General features: G+C 42.7%; 1 protein-coding gene across 5 annotated transcripts in view; it reads right to left on the bottom strand.

The window, feature by feature from the left end:
• Window positions 1-1,180: 1,180 nt before the first annotated feature.
• LOC139759432 (uncharacterized) overlaps window positions 1,181-19,278 on the bottom strand; it is a 296,435-nt gene continuing 278,337 nt past the window's right edge. For all 5 annotated transcript variants that reach the window (XM_071681538.1, XM_071681542.1, XM_071681539.1 and 2 more), the window contains 9 exons: window positions 16,744-16,891; window positions 15,529-15,675; window positions 13,807-13,948; window positions 12,831-13,022; window positions 11,196-11,375; window positions 7,769-7,950; window positions 7,433-7,645; window positions 4,779-4,934; window positions 1,181-4,375 (listed from right to left, as the gene is read on the bottom strand). In XM_071681538.1, coding sequence (XP_071537639.1) covers window positions 4,252-4,375; window positions 4,779-4,934; window positions 7,433-7,645; window positions 7,769-7,950; window positions 11,196-11,375; window positions 12,831-13,022; window positions 13,807-13,948; window positions 15,529-15,675; window positions 16,744-16,891 — 1,484 coding nt within the window. In that variant the 3' untranslated portion in view covers window positions 1,181-4,251. The remainder of the gene's footprint in view (window positions 4,376-4,778; window positions 4,935-7,432; window positions 7,646-7,768; window positions 7,951-11,195; window positions 11,376-12,830; window positions 13,023-13,806; window positions 13,949-15,528; window positions 15,676-16,743; window positions 16,892-19,278) is intronic.

Raw genomic sequence — 19,278 nt, 5'->3', positions numbered from 1 at the left:
ACAATAGCACTATACATGCATTACGCCAGTCTTCAATTACCTCACCATGATAAATACATACAATGAAAAATCCTTATCAACTAATTAGTACAAGTCACCCCCTTTTTTAATAAATTTTACAGCAATACCATCCATTTCAGCCACATTTCATATTCCGCAAGGCTTTCACCATCTCTTCTATCTTCACCAAACCACTCTCCATGACTCACTTCACACACCATACTGAACAAAACACTCTTGTCATCCAACGCATTAACAATCTCTCAAAATACTCTCTCCGCCTCACTTCCTTACTACCTGTTATCACTTCCTACTTTTGCACCCTTCACCAATGTACCTTTCCAAATGTATCATTTTCCCAAAAGTTTAACGATACTTGCTCAGCCCAAATTTTATTTACCCTCATTATCAACCCCTACATTATCCTCTTGACCTCCTGCCACTTTCTCTTATATATCTCCCAACCAATTGCATTCCAACTTTCCTGTAAGTACCACCCAAATGCCTGTTTTCTCTTTCATGAGCAACTTTACTTTTTCCTCTCACCACTCATGATTTCCAAGCTGCACATCTCCCACCTTTTGTATGCCATGTGGTTGGTTGAAGCCTTCCAGGATATGCTTTGCGAGGTTTATTCTGTGGTAGTGGAGTAACGGGGTCTATAGCCATGCTATGAGGGTGAGAAGGGAACAGCTTCCTCAACAATATTGTAGATTACTTTTTTGGAGGTTGGATATTGGTAACGGTAGTGATAAGAGAAAGGGGAATAGACTGGCTTGGAGGATTACGGGACCTACACCATTTCAGTAAATTTCGGGACATTTGTGATTTGTGAATCTGTTGTGCTGAAAGGTTGGTATGTGTGAGTACTTGGCCTCAACTGCATTGCGAATGTCATGGGGGAATGTGGGGTTGACGAGCATGTGGAAATTTTTTTATCTAGCAATTGAAAAGATGAAGAGCACTTAAATTTCATTTTTGTAAATGTGTATTCCACCATCCTCTGGCAACCACTTCAAATATAGATAATATTTGCTAAGTCAATAGTTTGTCCCTGAATTGATATGTTTAGGAAAAACATAAAAAAAAACATATGAAAATGGACTGATACCAAATTTACATATTTTAATTTGAAAATATAACCAGTTGCTCCTACCAAATGAACAAAATAAAATGCTACTGTACTGTAACTGTTTAATAGGTTTGTGATACGTCTTGTATAGCCACATTAAAATTTTACACAAATCTGTCCACAGTTAACAAACTGATCATTTACCATCATATTCCACAGGGTAATGTAGCAGTAGTAGTAGTAGTAATGACAGTTGCCTCAAACCTATAGCAAGCACATTACACCCACAATGAAGTGTGAACATACTTCATATGAAAGTATCTTATTCTCACAGTAGCTTATAGCCTTGTGAGGGAGGAGTGCATTGTGAGCCTTTACACATTCCGCTCTTCTTAAATTTCAACTTTAATTATAAACTTCATATAATTCACCTAAACTTTAATGATCTGTATATCTTTAGCGGCTTTAGCAGTTATTGCTGGTCTGGCAAAAACTGTATAACAGAAGTGCTTGCTATGGGGCTGAGTCTAATGAGTCACTGAACAGGATTATTTTTTTCCATCAGTCATAATATGAAAAAGGTGGAAAGATGAACAAGCTAAATCATACTTCACATGAATCTCAGATGTATCAGTAACTGAATGTAATAAATCCTCCACCAGGATCTCTTTTACTGAAAATAAGATACATGAAAATTGTTGTACTTGGTATAATGAACAGCCCCAGCCCCAGGGTGCTGTTAATGTGAAAGGGAACAGGTGAAGCTCAAAGAGGCAGAAAACAGCCAAATACATGACACTAAACACCAGTTGGGGTGTTGCCTGCCACCACTGCCATCACCAATCAAAATACTGACCCAGCTTACACTTAAGTTGTAGTTTGGTTATGTTATGAATAGCATATTTGTGTAGTAGGAATATAATTATGTAATTATCTGATAACATCGCAATACTGCGCTGCATTGATATGTACAATTCACCAACCAATATAACAATAAAATAATGTTTTAACTGGGTCAGAATGACACTGAATAACCATGTGTTAGCACAACAATTTACCTCCCTATCATGTTGTAAAAGTCAATTGTACAATGAAAATTATAGAATAAATGAAATTTGATTGACTTTTAGATTAAAATTTGGGCACCTGAATACTGAAGAGAAAAATAAATGTTGCTTCCTCAGAAACAATATAGTTTGTAATAAGAACCATACATACAAGGTGAAGATGTGTATGGTCTTACAATTATCTCAAACACTTGAGGGCCACAGGTTGAATTCAGTAGCCACAAGACAACTGTCTTTGGAAGAAATTCTTGCAATTCAAGGTGTCTCATCAAGAAATCAAAGTAGATGTATCATAAATGTCCTTGGAATATGCATGTAGCAAAATGTTCCATCAAATGCAAAAAATCTGTGTTAAATTTAGTTATAAACCTGTACAGTTGGGAGCATGTCTCAGTAGAACAGTAAGTCAAAGTTTTTCAGACATCCTGTGTTTATGTTAGTGTGATTATGGAACCTATGATATCTAGACATGCAGATTACAGATTCTGATCTATAAGTAATCCAGGAAAAAAAATGGAAATATGTATTTGCAGTATGCGACAGCTGACAATTAACTACTCTGCAAACCTCAAAGCTATTCTCTATGATCTTTCAAGTGGCAGTGACTGTATGCTGATTTGTGGTGCCTCTTCACACTGTATAAGTTGGGTAATAGCCAGTAACAGCCACTTGGTAGCTCTTAAGGGAAGGAGGATTTGCTTTCATTAAAACTTTGGCTCAAAATGCTGGTGTATTATTGTTAACAATCTATTTTTTAATTGTGTTAAACTGTACATAAATGTATCAACATTCAGAGTCTGTATCATCATGGCATTCCTTCACATCAGTCCCATAAATTCAGTAATTTTTTTCAGATTTAAACCAAAATTTTACTCCACATTATTTCATATTTTAGCTCTAAAACTCCTAGTTACACAATTATGCATCTAGTCTACTGTATGTGTTATTTACTGCAATCAAAGAGTTCTTTATACAAAGTCTGTGAACGTACCCTAACATATTGAAAAGGTTGAAAAAAGGTTGTGTAAAGGAATCTTGATTTCCTGAAAAACCAAAAGTAAGGGAACCAAAGTTATACTCCCATAATGTAACTTTACAACATTACCACACCTAAACTATGACACTGTGGCAATGTAAGACTGTTAGCTGGGAAATCTGGGAAAGCTGGGTACGATTGTATGGTTCAAAATGCTTGTTACAATGGAAAACAAAGTATAAATGAAGGGCATTTCTGTATCAACAGTCACATAATATCTTACTTCATAAATCTCTTCAACAAATACTTTTTAACATTAACAGTGAACTAAAACAAATATTGCTACCTAACATGACCTTCATGTAAAAACATACGCATTTTTAGGTTAACTGCCATTCACGTATTACCTACTTGAAGTATTTCTATTCATACACAATTCATAATACATCATGATTACATATATGTAAAATGAAACGTAATTCAACTTGCTCGAAAAAATTCTGTGTTCCAAAAAGTATAAAAAGTATCAGATGGGTACTCGCTGGCAGGTGTATTCTACCATACTTTATCTTAACAACACAGCTGTATTGGATAAAAGGACCGGAATCATCAGTTATTTTGTATGTGCACCACATAAAAAAAGTAAAAGACAGTTTGGCTTAAGTCCATGTACAAAGATTTTGTTACTGAAATAATCTCAAAATTTTCCTTAAGTAATTACTTTCTAATAACTTTTACAAATGTACTTTTGACTGAAAAAATATATCACTACAAAGATTTCTGGATAAGTGAGGATATTCCTAAATTACTAGCATGGTACAAACATAAGAATATAAGTTTTCTCAAGAACTTTACAGCAAGAAAGTGTGACTGAGGTGGAAGACTGGATGTGTGTGACATTGATAAAGTAATAACTTAAAGATGAGACAAAGATGGCAATGTAGTCAAATCATGGTAGAAACAAACCTAATAAAAAAATCTGTGGGAAATATCAATACATGATAAACATCATGAAATATATTTTTCTACAAAATGGACCTATTTATAACCCATGTAAACACTTAGGTAAGATGAACACAAGAGGGAATGTATTTTCCCTAAGTACATATATGAGTGGGGAAGGCAAGGCTGAAGGCTTATCCCAAGAAAATATGAGAGCGAGTGCCCATTGTGGAGGTGGCTGGAGGGCGGTTTTCAATACGAAGCTCCAGGTTGGCACGGGCCACCACTTTATCAAAGGTCTCAGGTGCCAACTTCTTCCTGCAGAGATGAAAATAAAGTAGTGCAAGTCATTCAAAGATCAATTGAGTACACAAATAATGCCATTTGTGCATTATTAAGTTAGCTGAATCTGTAAACTCACTGACTTCAAGTGCCTTATATGAAAGACAAAACTGTGAATTAAGTTTTAAGTTTAAGATTCATGTACTTAATATTGAAATCATTAATCTACAATGACTCTGATAAACAATAAATAAGGACTCCTAAAGAAAGTTCAGTTTCTGAGAATCTTATAACAGTCAAAGGATACCAAGTAGTAGGCGAAAAACTGAAAAAAATAAATGAATAATGGAAGGTATGATTGTTGACAATTAGAGAGATAGGTGGGCATAAACTTCTATAGTAGGTAAAGTTGTAAAATGTGGTAGGGTCAGGGTCCCACCTGAGGTTCTCCCTGAGTGTGGCAGTAGTAAGGGCAGTGGAGCGGGCCCGTGCCACCTGACGCTCCCGTTCCCTTGCTACCTCCTGCGACCTCATGTCCTTGGCTTCTAAGTTCTTCTTTGCCATCTGTAGCTCAGCATCTTCCCGTGCCAGCACCCTGCACAAAGTTGCAAACTTAGTGGTACTGTATATGTCCTGGTATGCAACAGACTATTCAAAATTTTGCATCTCATAATACACTTACAAATTCTACAATGACAACATGCAAGTACTCACTGGATATCTGTATGTTTTTTCTTAATGTTGAAGCTTTGGTCATGGAAATAAGTCTTCCTCAAGACCAGCCTTATATGATCTATGAAAACAAATGGCTAAAGTGATAAGAAATGGAAAGAGAAAGGGAAAAGTAATCTAAGCTCAGAGTAAACAGAAAATCTGCCCTTTAGAATGATGCAGGTTGTAGCAGGTTAGAAATGAAATGTGAAGTTGAAGAGCTGCAAAGGTTAGCATGTAAGAGAACATCACAATAGTTCCACTGATGCTGCTATGCAAGAACAGTTTGAACATAAACTTCATGACACAGTACTCTTACCTAGTATGTAGACACATCTTAACAAAGTACCAAACCATCATGCCAAAAGTGACTAATCTATTAACCCCTCTGGGGTCAATGATGTATGAAACTTATAGGATCCCAAGGGTTATTTATGTACACTGTAACTTTTAATTTTCTCAACCACAATCAAAGGAAACATTAGTCCCCTTATAGATGGGGTGGTGGGAGGTAAATGCAAGAGGTTTGGAGAGAGGGGCGACCATGCAATCTGTGGAGATGAGAGGGCCTGAGAAGTGAGCCAGTTATTGTTTGCTGAAGATACATAACTGGTTGCAGATTCGAGTGAGAAACTGCAGAGGTTGGTGACTGAGTTTGGAAGATTGTGTGAAAGGAAAAACCTGAGAGTGAATGTGAATAAAAGCAAGGTGATTAGATTTGGCAGGGTTGAGGGACAGGTTAGCTGGGGTGTGAGTTTGAATGGAAAAAAAATTGAAAGAAATGAAGTGTTTTAGATATCTGTAAAAAGACATGGCAACAAGTGGGATCATGGAAGCAGAAGTGAGTAATAGGATGGGGGAGAAGACAAAGGTTCTGGGAGCACTGAAGAATGTATGGGAAGAGAGCACATTATCTGGGAGGGCAAAAATGGGTTTGTCTGAAAGAATAGTACTCCCAACAATATGAAATAGATGAGGCATGGTCTATATATTAGGCCAAGCAAAGGAAGGTAGATTTGTTGAAAGTGAAATGTTTGAGGACAATATGTGATGTGAGGTGGTTTGATCAAGTAAGTAATGAAAGGGTAAGACAGATGTGTGGCAATAAAATGAGTGTGGGTGAAAGGGCAGAAGAGGGTGTACTGAAATGGTGTGGACATATGGAGGGAATGAGGGAGGTAAGGTTGACAAAGAGGATATATGTGTCAGAGGTGGAGAGAACTAAGAGAACAGATCAAACTGGAGATGGAAGGATTTGAGTGAAAAAGATTTTGAACAATCGGGACTTGAACATGCAGGAGGGTGAAAAGGGTGCACAGGATGAAGTGAATTGGAACAATGTGACACTGGGGTTGGAGTGCTGTTGATGGACTGAACCAGGACATTTAAAGTGTTTAGGATAAATCATGGAATGGTCTGTAGGGCCTGGTTGTAGATAGACAGCTGTGGTTTCGGTGCAATACACATAACAGCTTTAGAATGGATGTGAACGGATGTGGCCTTTTTTCATGTTCCTAGTGCTACCTCATAAACGTGGGAAATGGCGATCAAGTTTGAAAGATAAAAAAGATATGCCCTTAAGCATGTTGCCCAAAGATATTGTGTGGGGTTCGATGAGAAAAACCCATCCATCATCTTTGAACATATGGGATCCTGAAGACTGATTTTGAATGACATTACAAGAAGACGCATTCTATGGACAGCATGTTGTGGGGTCACTGGGTTTTGCTGGCATACTCTGCTTTTGCCTAGTGTTACCATATCGTATAAATGTCTCGTTAATGTGTTGGGTTTAAGAGTGTATAGTTATCAAATTTAGCTAATTTTCATCCATCTGTGGGAGGCATATTCTTAATACTGACTAAAGCAGAGAGAAAATAAGTATTAATTTTAGTTTTTCAAGCAGATATCTGTTGATAAGGCATACAAATCATTTAGACATTTCAAACATACTTGTACGAAGAACTGATAATACATAATAACTCTCCCAGCCCCCATTAACAAATGCTATACTTTGTGTTTAGTTCTTGCAAACGGTCTTCTGTGTCTAGGTATCTCGAATATCTTACAAGTACCTGGTCTGAGTACCTACCGTCTTTTAACAGTAATGACTTCTTCAAAAGATTTTTAGGCATTAGTCAATCATAAGACTAGACCTCCCACGACCTACTGCAACTAGCATCAACAAAGAAAGCTCTTTGTGAGCTGTAACTAAAATTAATATTTCTTGATCTGAAAAATACGTTGAAAAAAATTGATTTTGCGATTCATTACATCCAGGCGAATCTTGTTACATTTTGGCTAGCTATCCTGAACTATTCTTAGTCTGTAACAGTGTCCAAGCGAGAGTATAATGTGTTATATAAGTGGCAGGGTACATACTGTTGCAGGAGTAGTTGCTGGTGTTGCGAGCGACACGTTCGGTCGGCGTGGATGCGGTTGGCGCGCGTGTGAAGGTATTGCTCCTGACGCATCTCAGCTGCAGCCATGGAATCTAGCTGCCGACGGAGGACATGGTGACGCCACTGCATCATAGAGGCCTCTAGCTGGTGGTGGAGTGCCTGCACTGCCATCGCCCGCCGCTCGCGTTCGTCCCTGCCGCCAAAAAAGACACCCACTCTAATGGTAACAGCTACACATCATGATGTCTCAGACATATTCCTACCATGATCGTAGACAGTATCACAAGACCTGCCTGTACTACCTTCCTCATCATACCTTTGCCTCCTGAGGGTATCCTCCTTCACCTCATTGAGTAGCTGGAGGTTCTTCTCAGCCCTGGCCAGGCGGTCTTCCATGTTCTTCCTGATGGCCTCCAATAGTGCCTCGCCCCGGGCCTCCACCTGTTCCCTCCGGGCTGCCTGTTGTTCTGCCTCCGCCCAGTTTCCTTCCTCCACACGCTGTGGGCAACGCACAAGTACATGTCAGTCACTGGTTACCTCAACCAAAGTTGAACACACACACAAGGCACTTTCCACACACTGCTTACTCCTTACCTGCTGCTTAGGTATTGGAAAGGTCATATACTGGTAATGTTGTTGACAGTTAGGTCATGTACTAGCTACTTGGCTGATGGGTCAGGTCACATACTAGTCATTTGGCAACCTGGTTGACAGTCAGGTCATTTACTGGCTGATGGTCAGGTCATGTACTGTCAATCTGGCTGACGGTCAGGTCATATACTAGTGATGGTTAGGTTAGGTACTGGCTGATGGAGGGCATGACCTGGCTGATGGCCAGGTGTGCTGGCCACTTGTTGGGCATCAGGAATATTTCAGGTTCAGATAAGAAACAAAAGTGAGTTATGTACAAAACTGAATCAGTCTTCTGGAATTAAGTGTTTATCAAAGTTTCTCTCTGCAGTTGATCAATTTGACCAATACACTGTTCAACAAACTTTCGACTTCAAGTTTTGGAAATGAAATGAGTTTCCCTTTCTGGGTAGCGGAACACGAACATGACCAAGAAAATGCTCAACTGGCCACAGTTTCCAAGAAAAGAAAAAAAAACTTACGTTTTACATGTATTACACACTTTATTGGTGGCAGGGTACAACCGCTGGCTCACTTCGAGTAAATGTGATGCCTCTTAGCCTGACACTTGTATACAAGTCCTGCGGCATTCTCTGGTCACTCCCTAGCAATAGTCCGCAATCATTGCTTAACCCAACTTGCCCTGGTATCTATTCTCCAGAGCTGGGATGTCTTGATGGAAACATTTGTCGTGTTCATCGCTCACCGCGCCACAGTTAGTAGGAAAAATATCTTGGTCAGAATGGAGAAAACGCTTCTTGAAAAACATTGCATTCCATTTTCTGATGGGGTGGTATCAAGTTTTCCACAAGTTCCTTTTAGTTGTCAGCTTTGACATTTCCCAGAAACTTGGTTGCTAACAGACGGAAAGCATTCTATGCTCTCCTCGTCACCAAAGATGCGATCAAACTGCTCGTCTTTGAAGAGCATGCGACTTTGTGGACCGACAAAAATACCTTCTCTCATTTCCGCCTCGCTGAGCCTTGGTAATCTCTTACCGATGTACCTAAAAGCTGGCCCATCGATGTACATAGGCTTAACGATGTTCTTCATGAGGCCCATTTAATATGCTGTGTCAGCAAAACCTTGCTGGATCCTAGCAATGGTAGGCGGTGTGTTCTTTGTTATAGTCTCTCTTGTTGCAATGAGAGGTATTTGCTCGATTGTCCCATTCATAAAGGAAACAACAAAACTTCGCGTTGCCCTCCTGCAGTCCAAGCAAGACGGCATCATCCTTCAAGTTGCCACAAAGCTGCCACTGGCATTTCTTGTTGCTTATACAGTTCAAAAGATGCTTCATGTCATAGGATTCCTTCAAGTGCACTGCCATCATGTAGTAGACTTGTTATTAAACTTAACTTTGAGAAGTTTATGAACTGTATCCACTCTTTAAAGAATGGAATGAAATCTTTCTGGCAAGCACGAAACACGGACAATTTAACCTTTTGATCAACGAGATTCCACTGTTGCCGTCTGGAGCCTAACACTTCTGCCTTACATATCAACAGTAACGGATCTCTACTTCTGCGTGATCTTGTGTTGCTCACAAGTTTCGGCATCCTGTTCGTCTTGCGGGTTTCTGAATGGGAAGTCCGTCACCGTGGAATATCGTGCGAAAAGCAGATGGTATATTCGGACAGCTTAAAAGATCACTTTTCCTTCTTGTAAATACCTTGTCAGACTGGAGGGTCCCATGCAGAAGTAACAGTCACTGGCAATTTATCGGCTTCCTCCTCACCAAATGGCACGGCAAAATTGCCTTTTGCGATCCAACTAACTGTGAGGGTTTGTTGTAAAAGCATCGAAGCATATGTGTGGGACCCAACTCCTGGTCCTGATCTCCAGACTTATGCTCAAAGTAAACACCGTAAGCTTCCCTGATGATCTGTGATGCAAAAGTCAGCTCTTGACAAACATAACGAGAGTGTTCGCGTACTCACGAAGCATCAAGTGTTGACGTTCGGTAACAACTCAACACCCAGTCACATGTGGTGGCCCTTCGCACAACTAGAGCGGTAAATTTCAGCAGAATCACGCAGAAAACCAGCACACGGCACTGCAACAAGTACTGCACTGCATTGTACTTGTAAAAAAAAAGAAATAGACTTACATTAATGAAGCTAGCTCCTGCTACCATACACGTAGGGAAATGCTATAAGGAAACAAGTACGACCCGTGTGCACCGGGCGACTCCTCTGCTGGAAATAAGCAGCAAGTACAGTGATACACGACCGGGGTTCTGACTGCATCATCATCATCATCATCCATTTCCCGCATGGCTCACGGCTGCCAGGTCATGCTTCAACGTCAAAACTAGTTCAAATAGTTCATACTGGGACCCATTTGAAATTGAAGCCAATAAACAATTTAACAATTTCATGCGTCATAGTCGTGCTCAGCGTCTCAAAATTAAGTAAAGTTTGTGTATTTTCATTTCCGACATATTTCAGCAGTTGATCAGTGTTATCAATTGACCTTCCTAACCACCAGGCTATGAGAGCAAGCGTGACTGAGGCACACAGACACTTGGGGGAAATAACGCACAAACACAGTCAATCTACCGATACACATAACCCAATGGAATCACTAGTTGCATAAGCCTTAAAAGGACGGAGGAATGAGTCAAGCCAAACTATATGTCGCTATAGGTACGCATGTATATCACAATAATCTATTACTGATGCAATTTGGATTATGAAATGATATATGGCTATTCACAATCAATGAATTTCTCCTTAATTTGAAGGGTTGTTTTCAGTTCTGACTACCCATCCTAGTCCGAGTTAGCGGTGTGGGTATGGCTACCCATCCTAGTCCGAGTTAGCGGTGTGGGTATAGCTACCCATCCTAGCCCGAGTTAGCGGTGTGGGTATGGCTACCCATCCTAGCCCGAGTTAGCGGTGTGGGTATGGCTACCCATCCTAGCCCGAGTTAGCGGTGTGGGTATGGCTACCCATCCTAGCCCGAGTTAGCGGTGTGGTTCTGGCTACCCATCCTAGTCCGAGTTAGCGGTGTGGTTATGGCTACCCATCCTAGCCCGAGTTATCGGTGTTGTTATGGCTACCCATCCTAGCCCGAGTTAGCAGTGTGGTTATGGCTACCATAACACTCACCTTCCTGAAGAACTCCTCACGCTCCCGTCGCCTCTGGTCGACCAGCTGCTGCTGCTGTTCCCACAGCTGGATCAGGTGCTGCCGCTTCCGCTCTTCAGCCTCCTCCTTGGCCCTGAGAGCCGCCTCCTGCGCTGACTTCCGCGCTGACTCCCTGGCTCGCCTTTCCTCCAGACGCCGCATCTGCCACAGGGATAGTGAGGAAACTTGTTCTCCACTACACACACACACACACACATGTATATATATATATATATATATATATATATATATATATATATATATATATATATATATATATATATATGGCCTTTTGTCTGTATTCCTGGCGCTACCTCGCTGAAGCAGGGGATAGCGATGCTGTTTTCCTGTGGGGTGAGGTAGCGACTGGAATAGATGAAGGCAAGCAAGTATAAATATGTACATGTTTACGTATGTAGCGTCTGCATATTTGTATATGCTATGTATATATGTATATGTGGGTATGTGGGCGTTTATGTAAATGAGAAGATGGGCCATTTTTCGTCTGTTTTTTGACGCTAACTCGCTGAAGAGGGAAACAGCGTGTATGTGTATACATGTGTAAGTGGGTGGGTTGGGCCATTCTTTCGTGTTTCCTTGCGCTACCTCGCTAACGCCGGAGACAGCGACACAGTATAAATAATAATAATGAAATAATAATAATAATAATATATATATATATATATATATATATATATATATATATATATATATATATATAATCTTTATAGTATATGGTATTAGATAAATGAAATGGATACGATATCGGGTGATGGCAGGCAGTATGCATAAATGTAAAACCCTGTACGAGAGTAGAGATGGTTCAAAAGATGAGGTCCCACAGCTCCTGCCTCCTCCCCACAGAATACAACTAGGAAATCACACACACACACACACACACACACAAAGGACATTTTTCACATGTAATACCAGCGAGCTTGTGTTTTTGTTTCTCAACCACTGGGAATACACTGAACATACCAATATCAAGAGAAATAGGAATACAAGTCCTTTCCCGGAGACTGTGTCCTGAATTGTGGTTGCAGTAAAGTTGTTGCCGTGGTTCACGTGAACCCACAACGACAGTCATTTACCGGACTGAGGGCGGATGAAACTGACCGACTTCTCTGGGATAAAGACGTGCATGTACTATGCCCGACACGAGCGTATACCTGTTGCATTTCTTGCAAAATCACAGCACATTACAATCATCGAAATAAAACAACTAGATCATCCCGCGTTACTGGCAGTTTCCCATTGTACCAGGGTTCTGTTTACGTATAATTCCCCCTTGACAGTACAGTACGTAGGCATGGCGGACTGTACCGTCATGAGACGTCAGCGGGGACAAAACACAGGCAGATGCCTCCGCTACTGTAACTTCTCCAGTCTGTCCTGGGTTTTGATGGGGAAGGTGGAATATTATATATTTTGTCAGTAGCTCACGTGGGTGAAATAACAGCGTTAACAATTCGACGGCAAGACCAGTTCAGTGAAACAGTTCCTGGGTGATACTGTCAGAAGGCCTTCCTTTTGAACCACCCGGTCAGGGTATACAATGGAGTGCTGTTATAAACAAGGAAGGAGAGGTGGCATCATGGTGTACACTGTACTTACCCTGGCCTCCTGTTGCTCGTTGAGGAGCTCCCGCGCCCGCTGCTCCTTGGTGGTGATGAGGTGGGCCAGGTTCTCCTGGCTCTGCAGGTACAGCTCCTCCGTCCTCCGCCACCGCCTCAGGCTTTCCTGGTTCTCCTGCCGACGCTTCTCGTTCACGTGGCTCCTCCACTCTGCCCACTGAGCCGCCGCCTCCTGCACACCCCACAGTCATGACATCTATAGTGTACATCAACACACACAAACTTACCTCTATCTATCTATCTCTCCAAAACCATGGCTTTTCTTATCATTCCTCTGGACTTTCCTGTCTCATATGACAGTTCTCTGCTTCTAACGCTAACCTGGAAGCTACGTATGTGCCACTGGTCGAGGTACCTCACTGTGAGAGTATGTGTTTATCACAAGCACATGAATCCTGCTATTGTGTGAATCTATTAATGTAAGTCCTCATTATATATGACTGTTTACAGTCACCCTGCCTCTTGTGAGGGTAAGGTCATCAAAGCACATATCAAATATTCAGAGAATATCATCAAAAAGAAGAGAAGGGAGAGAATACTGAGTGTGTAAGAGAAGGGAGAGAATACTGAGTATGTAAGAGGGGGGAGAGAATACTGAGTGTGTAGGAGAAGGGAGAGAATACTGAGCATGTAAAGGAAGGGAGAGAATACTGAGCATGTAAGAGAAGGGAGAGAATACTGAGCATGTAAGGGAAGGGAGAGAATACTGAGTGTGTAAGAGAGAGAATACTGAGTGTGTAAGAGAAGGGAGAGAATACTGAGTATGTCAGAGAAGAGAGAGAATATTGAGTATGTAAGAGAAGGGAGAGAATACCGAGCATGTAAAGCAAGGGAGAGAATACTGAGTATGTAAGATAAGGGAGAGAATACTGAGTATGTAAGAGAAGGGAGAGAATACAGAGTATGTCAGAGAAGAGAGAGAATATTGAGTATGTAGAGTGTGGGGTTAACCGTACCTTCTGGTCCCTCTCCTTCTGCAGGAGCCAGGCCCGGTGTGCCTCCTGGGAGCGCCTCTCCTCAGCCATGTGCTTCTCGTGCTTCATCGCCAGCAGCTCCAGGATGCGCAGGTCACGGGCCGGCACCTCTGTGTTCACCAGCCTGCAACACCACACAAGGCACGTCATGGCTCGTGCCCCACCTACATTCATGCAGTTCTCTGGTCATATCTTACATAGGACGCGAGGGTCGACTTGTTATTCTGGTTCTTCGGAGAACATTAGATGGTTCGAGAGGTGAGTGAGGCATGAGGAACAGCTACAGGAGGAGGTGTGTGAGGCATGAGGTACAGCTACAGGAGGAGGAAAGGTGTGTTAGGCATGAGGAACAGCTACAGGAGGAGGAGGAGAGGTGTGTATGAGGCATGAGGCACAGCTACACGAGGAGGAGAGGTGTGTGAGGCATGAGGTACACTTACAGGAGGAGAGGTGTGTGAGGCATGAGGTACAGCTACAGGAGGAGGAGAGGTGTGTGAGGCATGAGGTACAGCTACAGGAGGAGGAGAGGTGTGTGAGGCATGAGGAACAGCTACAGGAGGAGGAGGAGAGGTGTGTGTGAGGCATGAGGAACAGCTACAGGAGGAGGAGGAGAGGTGTGTGAGGCATGAGGTACAGCTACAGGAGGAGGAGGAGAGGTGTGTGAGGCATGAGGTACAGCTACAGGAGGAGGAGGAGAGGTGTGTGAGACATGAGGTACAGCTACAGGAGGAGGAGAGGTGTGTGAGGCATGAGGTACAGCTACAGGAGGAGGAGGAGAGGTGTGTGTGAGGCATGAGGAACAGCTACAGGAGGAGGAGGAGAGGTGTGTGAGGCATGAGGTACAGCTACAGGAGGAGGAGGAGAGGTGTGTGAGGCATGAGGTACAGCTACAGGAGGAGGAGGAGAGGTGTGTGTGAGGCATGAGGAACAACTACAGGAGGAGGAGAGGTGTATGAGGCATGAGGTACAGCTACAGGAGGAGGAGGAGATGTGTGTGAGGCATGAGGTACAGCTACAGGAGGAGGAGAGGTGTGTGAGGCATGAGGTACAGCTACAGGAGGAGGAGAGGTGTGTGAGGCATGAGGAACAGCTACAGGAGGAGGAGAGGTGTGTGAGGCATGAGGTACAGCTACAGGAGGAGGAGAGGTGTGTGAGGCATGAGGAACAGCTACAGGAGGAGGAGAGGTGTGTGAGGCATGAGGTACCGCTACAGGAGGAGGAGGAGAGGTGTGTGAGGCATGAGGTACAGCTCCAGGAGGAGGAGGAGAGGTGTGTGAGGCATGAGGAACAGCTACAGGAGGAGGAGAGGTGTGTGAGGCATGAGGTACAGCTACAGGAGGAGGAGGAGAGGTGTGTGAGGCATGAGGTACAGCTACAGGAGGAGGAGGAGAGGTGTGTGAGGCATGAGGTACAGCGACAGGAGGAGACAAAGGGTATAAATGTGGTATAATGTTGTAGCTCAGGACGTAAAATAAATAAATAAATAAATAAATAAATAATAAATAAATACGGTAAAAAAGACATCCTGTGGTGGCCACAATCTCATGCTACATCCCTGAGCATGACTGTATAACGCTCGAGTATAATGGCATGACCTTTGACCTGACCTTATAGGTTTAGTGCCAGGCCATGTCTACCATACCTGAGGGTCATACCGTCATTCTCCCAGGTCAACATGTCTGCCGGCGTGGGAGGGAGACTCACCCGTCCATGAACTTCGCGAGTATCTGTGAGTCGGCGATGGAGACGGTGCTGAGGGAGCGGTGGCTAGGCAGGAGGCGGGGGCTCCACGTGCCCCCACGCGGGCTGCCAGCACCTCCTGATGACCAGGGACGTCTCATTGGTGGCGTCCTGCCCCGGTGAGGGAAGGTGAATATCAGCCATCAGTTTTGTTCCACACATACACACACACACACACATACACACACACACACACACACACGCACATACACACACACACAAACACACACACATTTACATACACACAGATACATACACATACATACACACATACACATACATACACATTCACACACATACATACACATACGCACACACATACGTACACATACACATACGCACACACATACACACGCACATACACACACCGTATGTTTGATATTTGCTGATGATCCATGTAACACTGACACGTGTGTGTGTGTGTGTGTGTGTGTGTGTGTGTAAATATTCGTCAGGCCTTAGCTTGGTGTGGGCTCTTGTGTGTGCCATTATTGGCACAGGTCGGGTTTGTGTGTGCTCGGGGTGGCATTACCGACACAGGGCGGCTCATGGGTAACGACAGTGTAGTGGGTTCCAAGTGGATGTGTGTGTGTGTGTGTGTGTGTGTGTGTGTGGTGTAAAATGTGGTGAACTGCTTCATCCCAAATCAATTCAGTTCATCAACAATGACGTGTGTAATATCAGAAGATATTTATGATGGTGCATAAACTTTTATAGTATTTTTATCTATTCATTATACTTTATTATCTATTTATTATACTTTGTCACTGTCTCCCGCGTTAGCGAGGTAGCGCAAGGAAACAGTATAGTATTAGTATAGGAAATATAATATCATTATAGGAATTTATTATTACAGAAAATTACCTGCGCGATTTCCCTTTCATAAAATATACATGCTTAGTTATTCAATATTTCAAAATAGATTAAGTGTATATAATATTTACCAAAAGAGTGACCATATCATAACCTTACTGTTGTGTCTCCTTTCATACTTATGAAGGATAACAAATTCATGATGAAAACCATTCAAAATAATACACATAATACCACTGGGCCAGTATGTCATGACAGAATTGCACAAAAATGACAAGAACCACCATTCAAGTCGTTCCATCGGTCGAGGAGCAACACCAGTGTCATTCACGTGACCTGAATACAAGGAGGAGGTGATGTGCCCACCTGGGTATGCCTGAAGACGGACGGGAGAGCCTGTAGGTTGGGCAGAGCGAGACGACGGAGGAGACGGCGCTCTGGGGTCTAGACTGTTCCACGCTGGAGGACCCGGCCCTCACCCCGGGGGATGTGTGGCGCTCGCTCCTCACCCTCGCTACACACACACACCAACAGGTGCAAGGTTAATATGGGCGAAGGGTCAACCAGCTGGTACACTAGTCTTGTACAGTAAGAGGTATGAGGGAAAGCATAGCAGGTTGTGGTGGAAGGGGGGAAAAAAAGAATGAAATATGTAGGTCCTCTTCATGCACTGATGTATCCTCATAAAACATGACTGCGTGAAGGTCTATAAACGGAAAGGTCATATGAAAGCACAACAAGGTAGCTACATGTAAATACGTGTCATAAAAACGGCAAAGCACAATTATTTGCAAGGACATTATTGACCAGTAACATCGGTCCTATGATGTAACCAACGTAATATACACATTTGGAAGTCATAAAAGAAAAAGTGTCAATATGAATGGATGCTTTACGAATGGCTATGAACAGAGGCTTAATGCAGGGACAATAATAGCTGCTACATGCTGCACATCAACAGCTGCTGTGTGTAAGGACATTAACAACTGCTGTGTTTATGGACATTAATACATTAATAGCTGCTGTGTGTATGGACATTAATAGCTGCTATCTGTACGTCTTCAATTTACGAAAAGTTAAAAGTATATATATATATATATATATATATATATATATATATATATATATATATATATATATATATATATATATATATAAATAAGTGAGAAGTAATTCTCTGAACTACTGTCATGGATGATGATCATAAACCTGGATGAAAGTGGGTGAAAAAAGGTGTATGGATGAGTTCATCCATGAAGGGAAGACGTGGTGCTGAAGCTGTGAGAACCAGTGTTTACCTTCTGGAAGAGAAGATTCTGTTAGCAACGTAAAACTAAATATGAAACTGGACCAGGACAAAATGAGTGGATCAGTACCAGGTGAGTGAGGCCACTCAAGGTGCATCTGTTACTCATGTCAGGGAGAGAGAGAGAGAGAGAGAGAGAGAGAGAGAGAGAGAGAGAGAGAGAGAGAGAGAGAGAGAGAGAGAGAGAGAGGCATCAACTTCACAAGGGAACACAAACATCCCAGACGACTCAAAGAGTACTTACTGTAGTGCCACCGAGCAACATGGCAGGGGCCTGCTTCCCTTGACACGTAGCGAACTCCTTTTTAATCTCCCTAGTACACTATATCAGTCCCTGAACTCATGAGACGAAAGCTGAAAGGGATCGCAGCGCTGCCTGAGGTACGGTTGGGCAACGGAGATGCTGATGACCAGAAAATAGCCGAGCTGGTGGGAGAGGTAAGGTGGCACCTCGACAGCTGGAGAGATAGGATACAACATCGCAGCTCTTCAAGGGGGATCACATCACCTCACCCACACGACCTCTGTGGTCTACGTAGCGGTCAGCGTCACTGACCAAAACTGAGCACGAGCCAGCCCGGGGTCGGATCCACATGGGGTTCGAATCCTGGGCGTGGCAGTCGGCCTACACTCAACCCAGGTATTCATCCTCCCTACGAGGATGGTCGATAGATGGGTACCTGACTCAGGCTGGGATACATGTGTGTGTGTGTGTGTGTGTGTGTGTGTGTGTGTGTGTGTGTAGGCAAAGTAGATGAAAACCCCGATGACCCAAAACGAATAAACATGGAAAACGTTATCATTCTAAAGAAAATGTAAAACCAGAGAAGGAAAAATCTAACCTTACTACCCTTCGACCGAATCAAAGAGAGAGAAAAAGAAAAGGAATATTTAAGGGGAGGAAAAGAGGATCATGAGCGGTAGCAGGGGTGACACTGCGTGCAAAAGGCTCTTTCGGACGTTTCATCCTAAGACAGAAGAAACTGGTCGATTTAATGTAGAGAGCAACTCACTGAATTAAGAGACGAGCGGTATCGTAACGAACACAAAGTGTTTGTGGAAGAAGACTACGTAAACAGGTGGCAGTTAACGCCATTTCAAAAAGTTAAACGAAGCAAATCAATCAAACTGCCATTTCAAAAAGTTAAACGAAGCAAATTAATCACCCTGGGGTTACGGCTGAGAACAAATGATAGTGTTATGCAAATCCACGGCTTGACCAACTGAAATATACAGATCATGTGGCACAGCTTTGTTCCCCTTATCACAGATATATACATCCCCTGACAGAACGTGAAGACACGAGACGGAACTGATACCAGGCATCAGAAACATCTCAAATGAAACCACATTAATAAAACTACATTCCTAATACTCTCCTGGAGTAGGGGAGATGTAAAGAGGGAAGTATACGAAGTGAATCATTGAGGGAACAAAACTGTACTAAATCATCAACCTAGAAGTGACCATTAGATTCATATTAAAAAGCTCACAAAGAAATCACTGGTATGGAAACACGAGCTCAGGACGCATGAAACAAGTTGCCGACTGAGGAGAGAAACGGTAACACGATGGCAAGATTTATACCGCCACAG

This window comes from Panulirus ornatus, chromosome 33, assembly GCF_036320965.1.
Source record: "Panulirus ornatus isolate Po-2019 chromosome 33, ASM3632096v1, whole genome shotgun sequence".
NCBI classification, from domain to species: domain Eukaryota; kingdom Metazoa; phylum Arthropoda; class Malacostraca; order Decapoda; family Palinuridae; genus Panulirus; species Panulirus ornatus.
The sequence above is the reverse complement of the archived record's forward strand: the minus strand, read 5'-3'. Positions and strand labels throughout refer to the sequence as shown.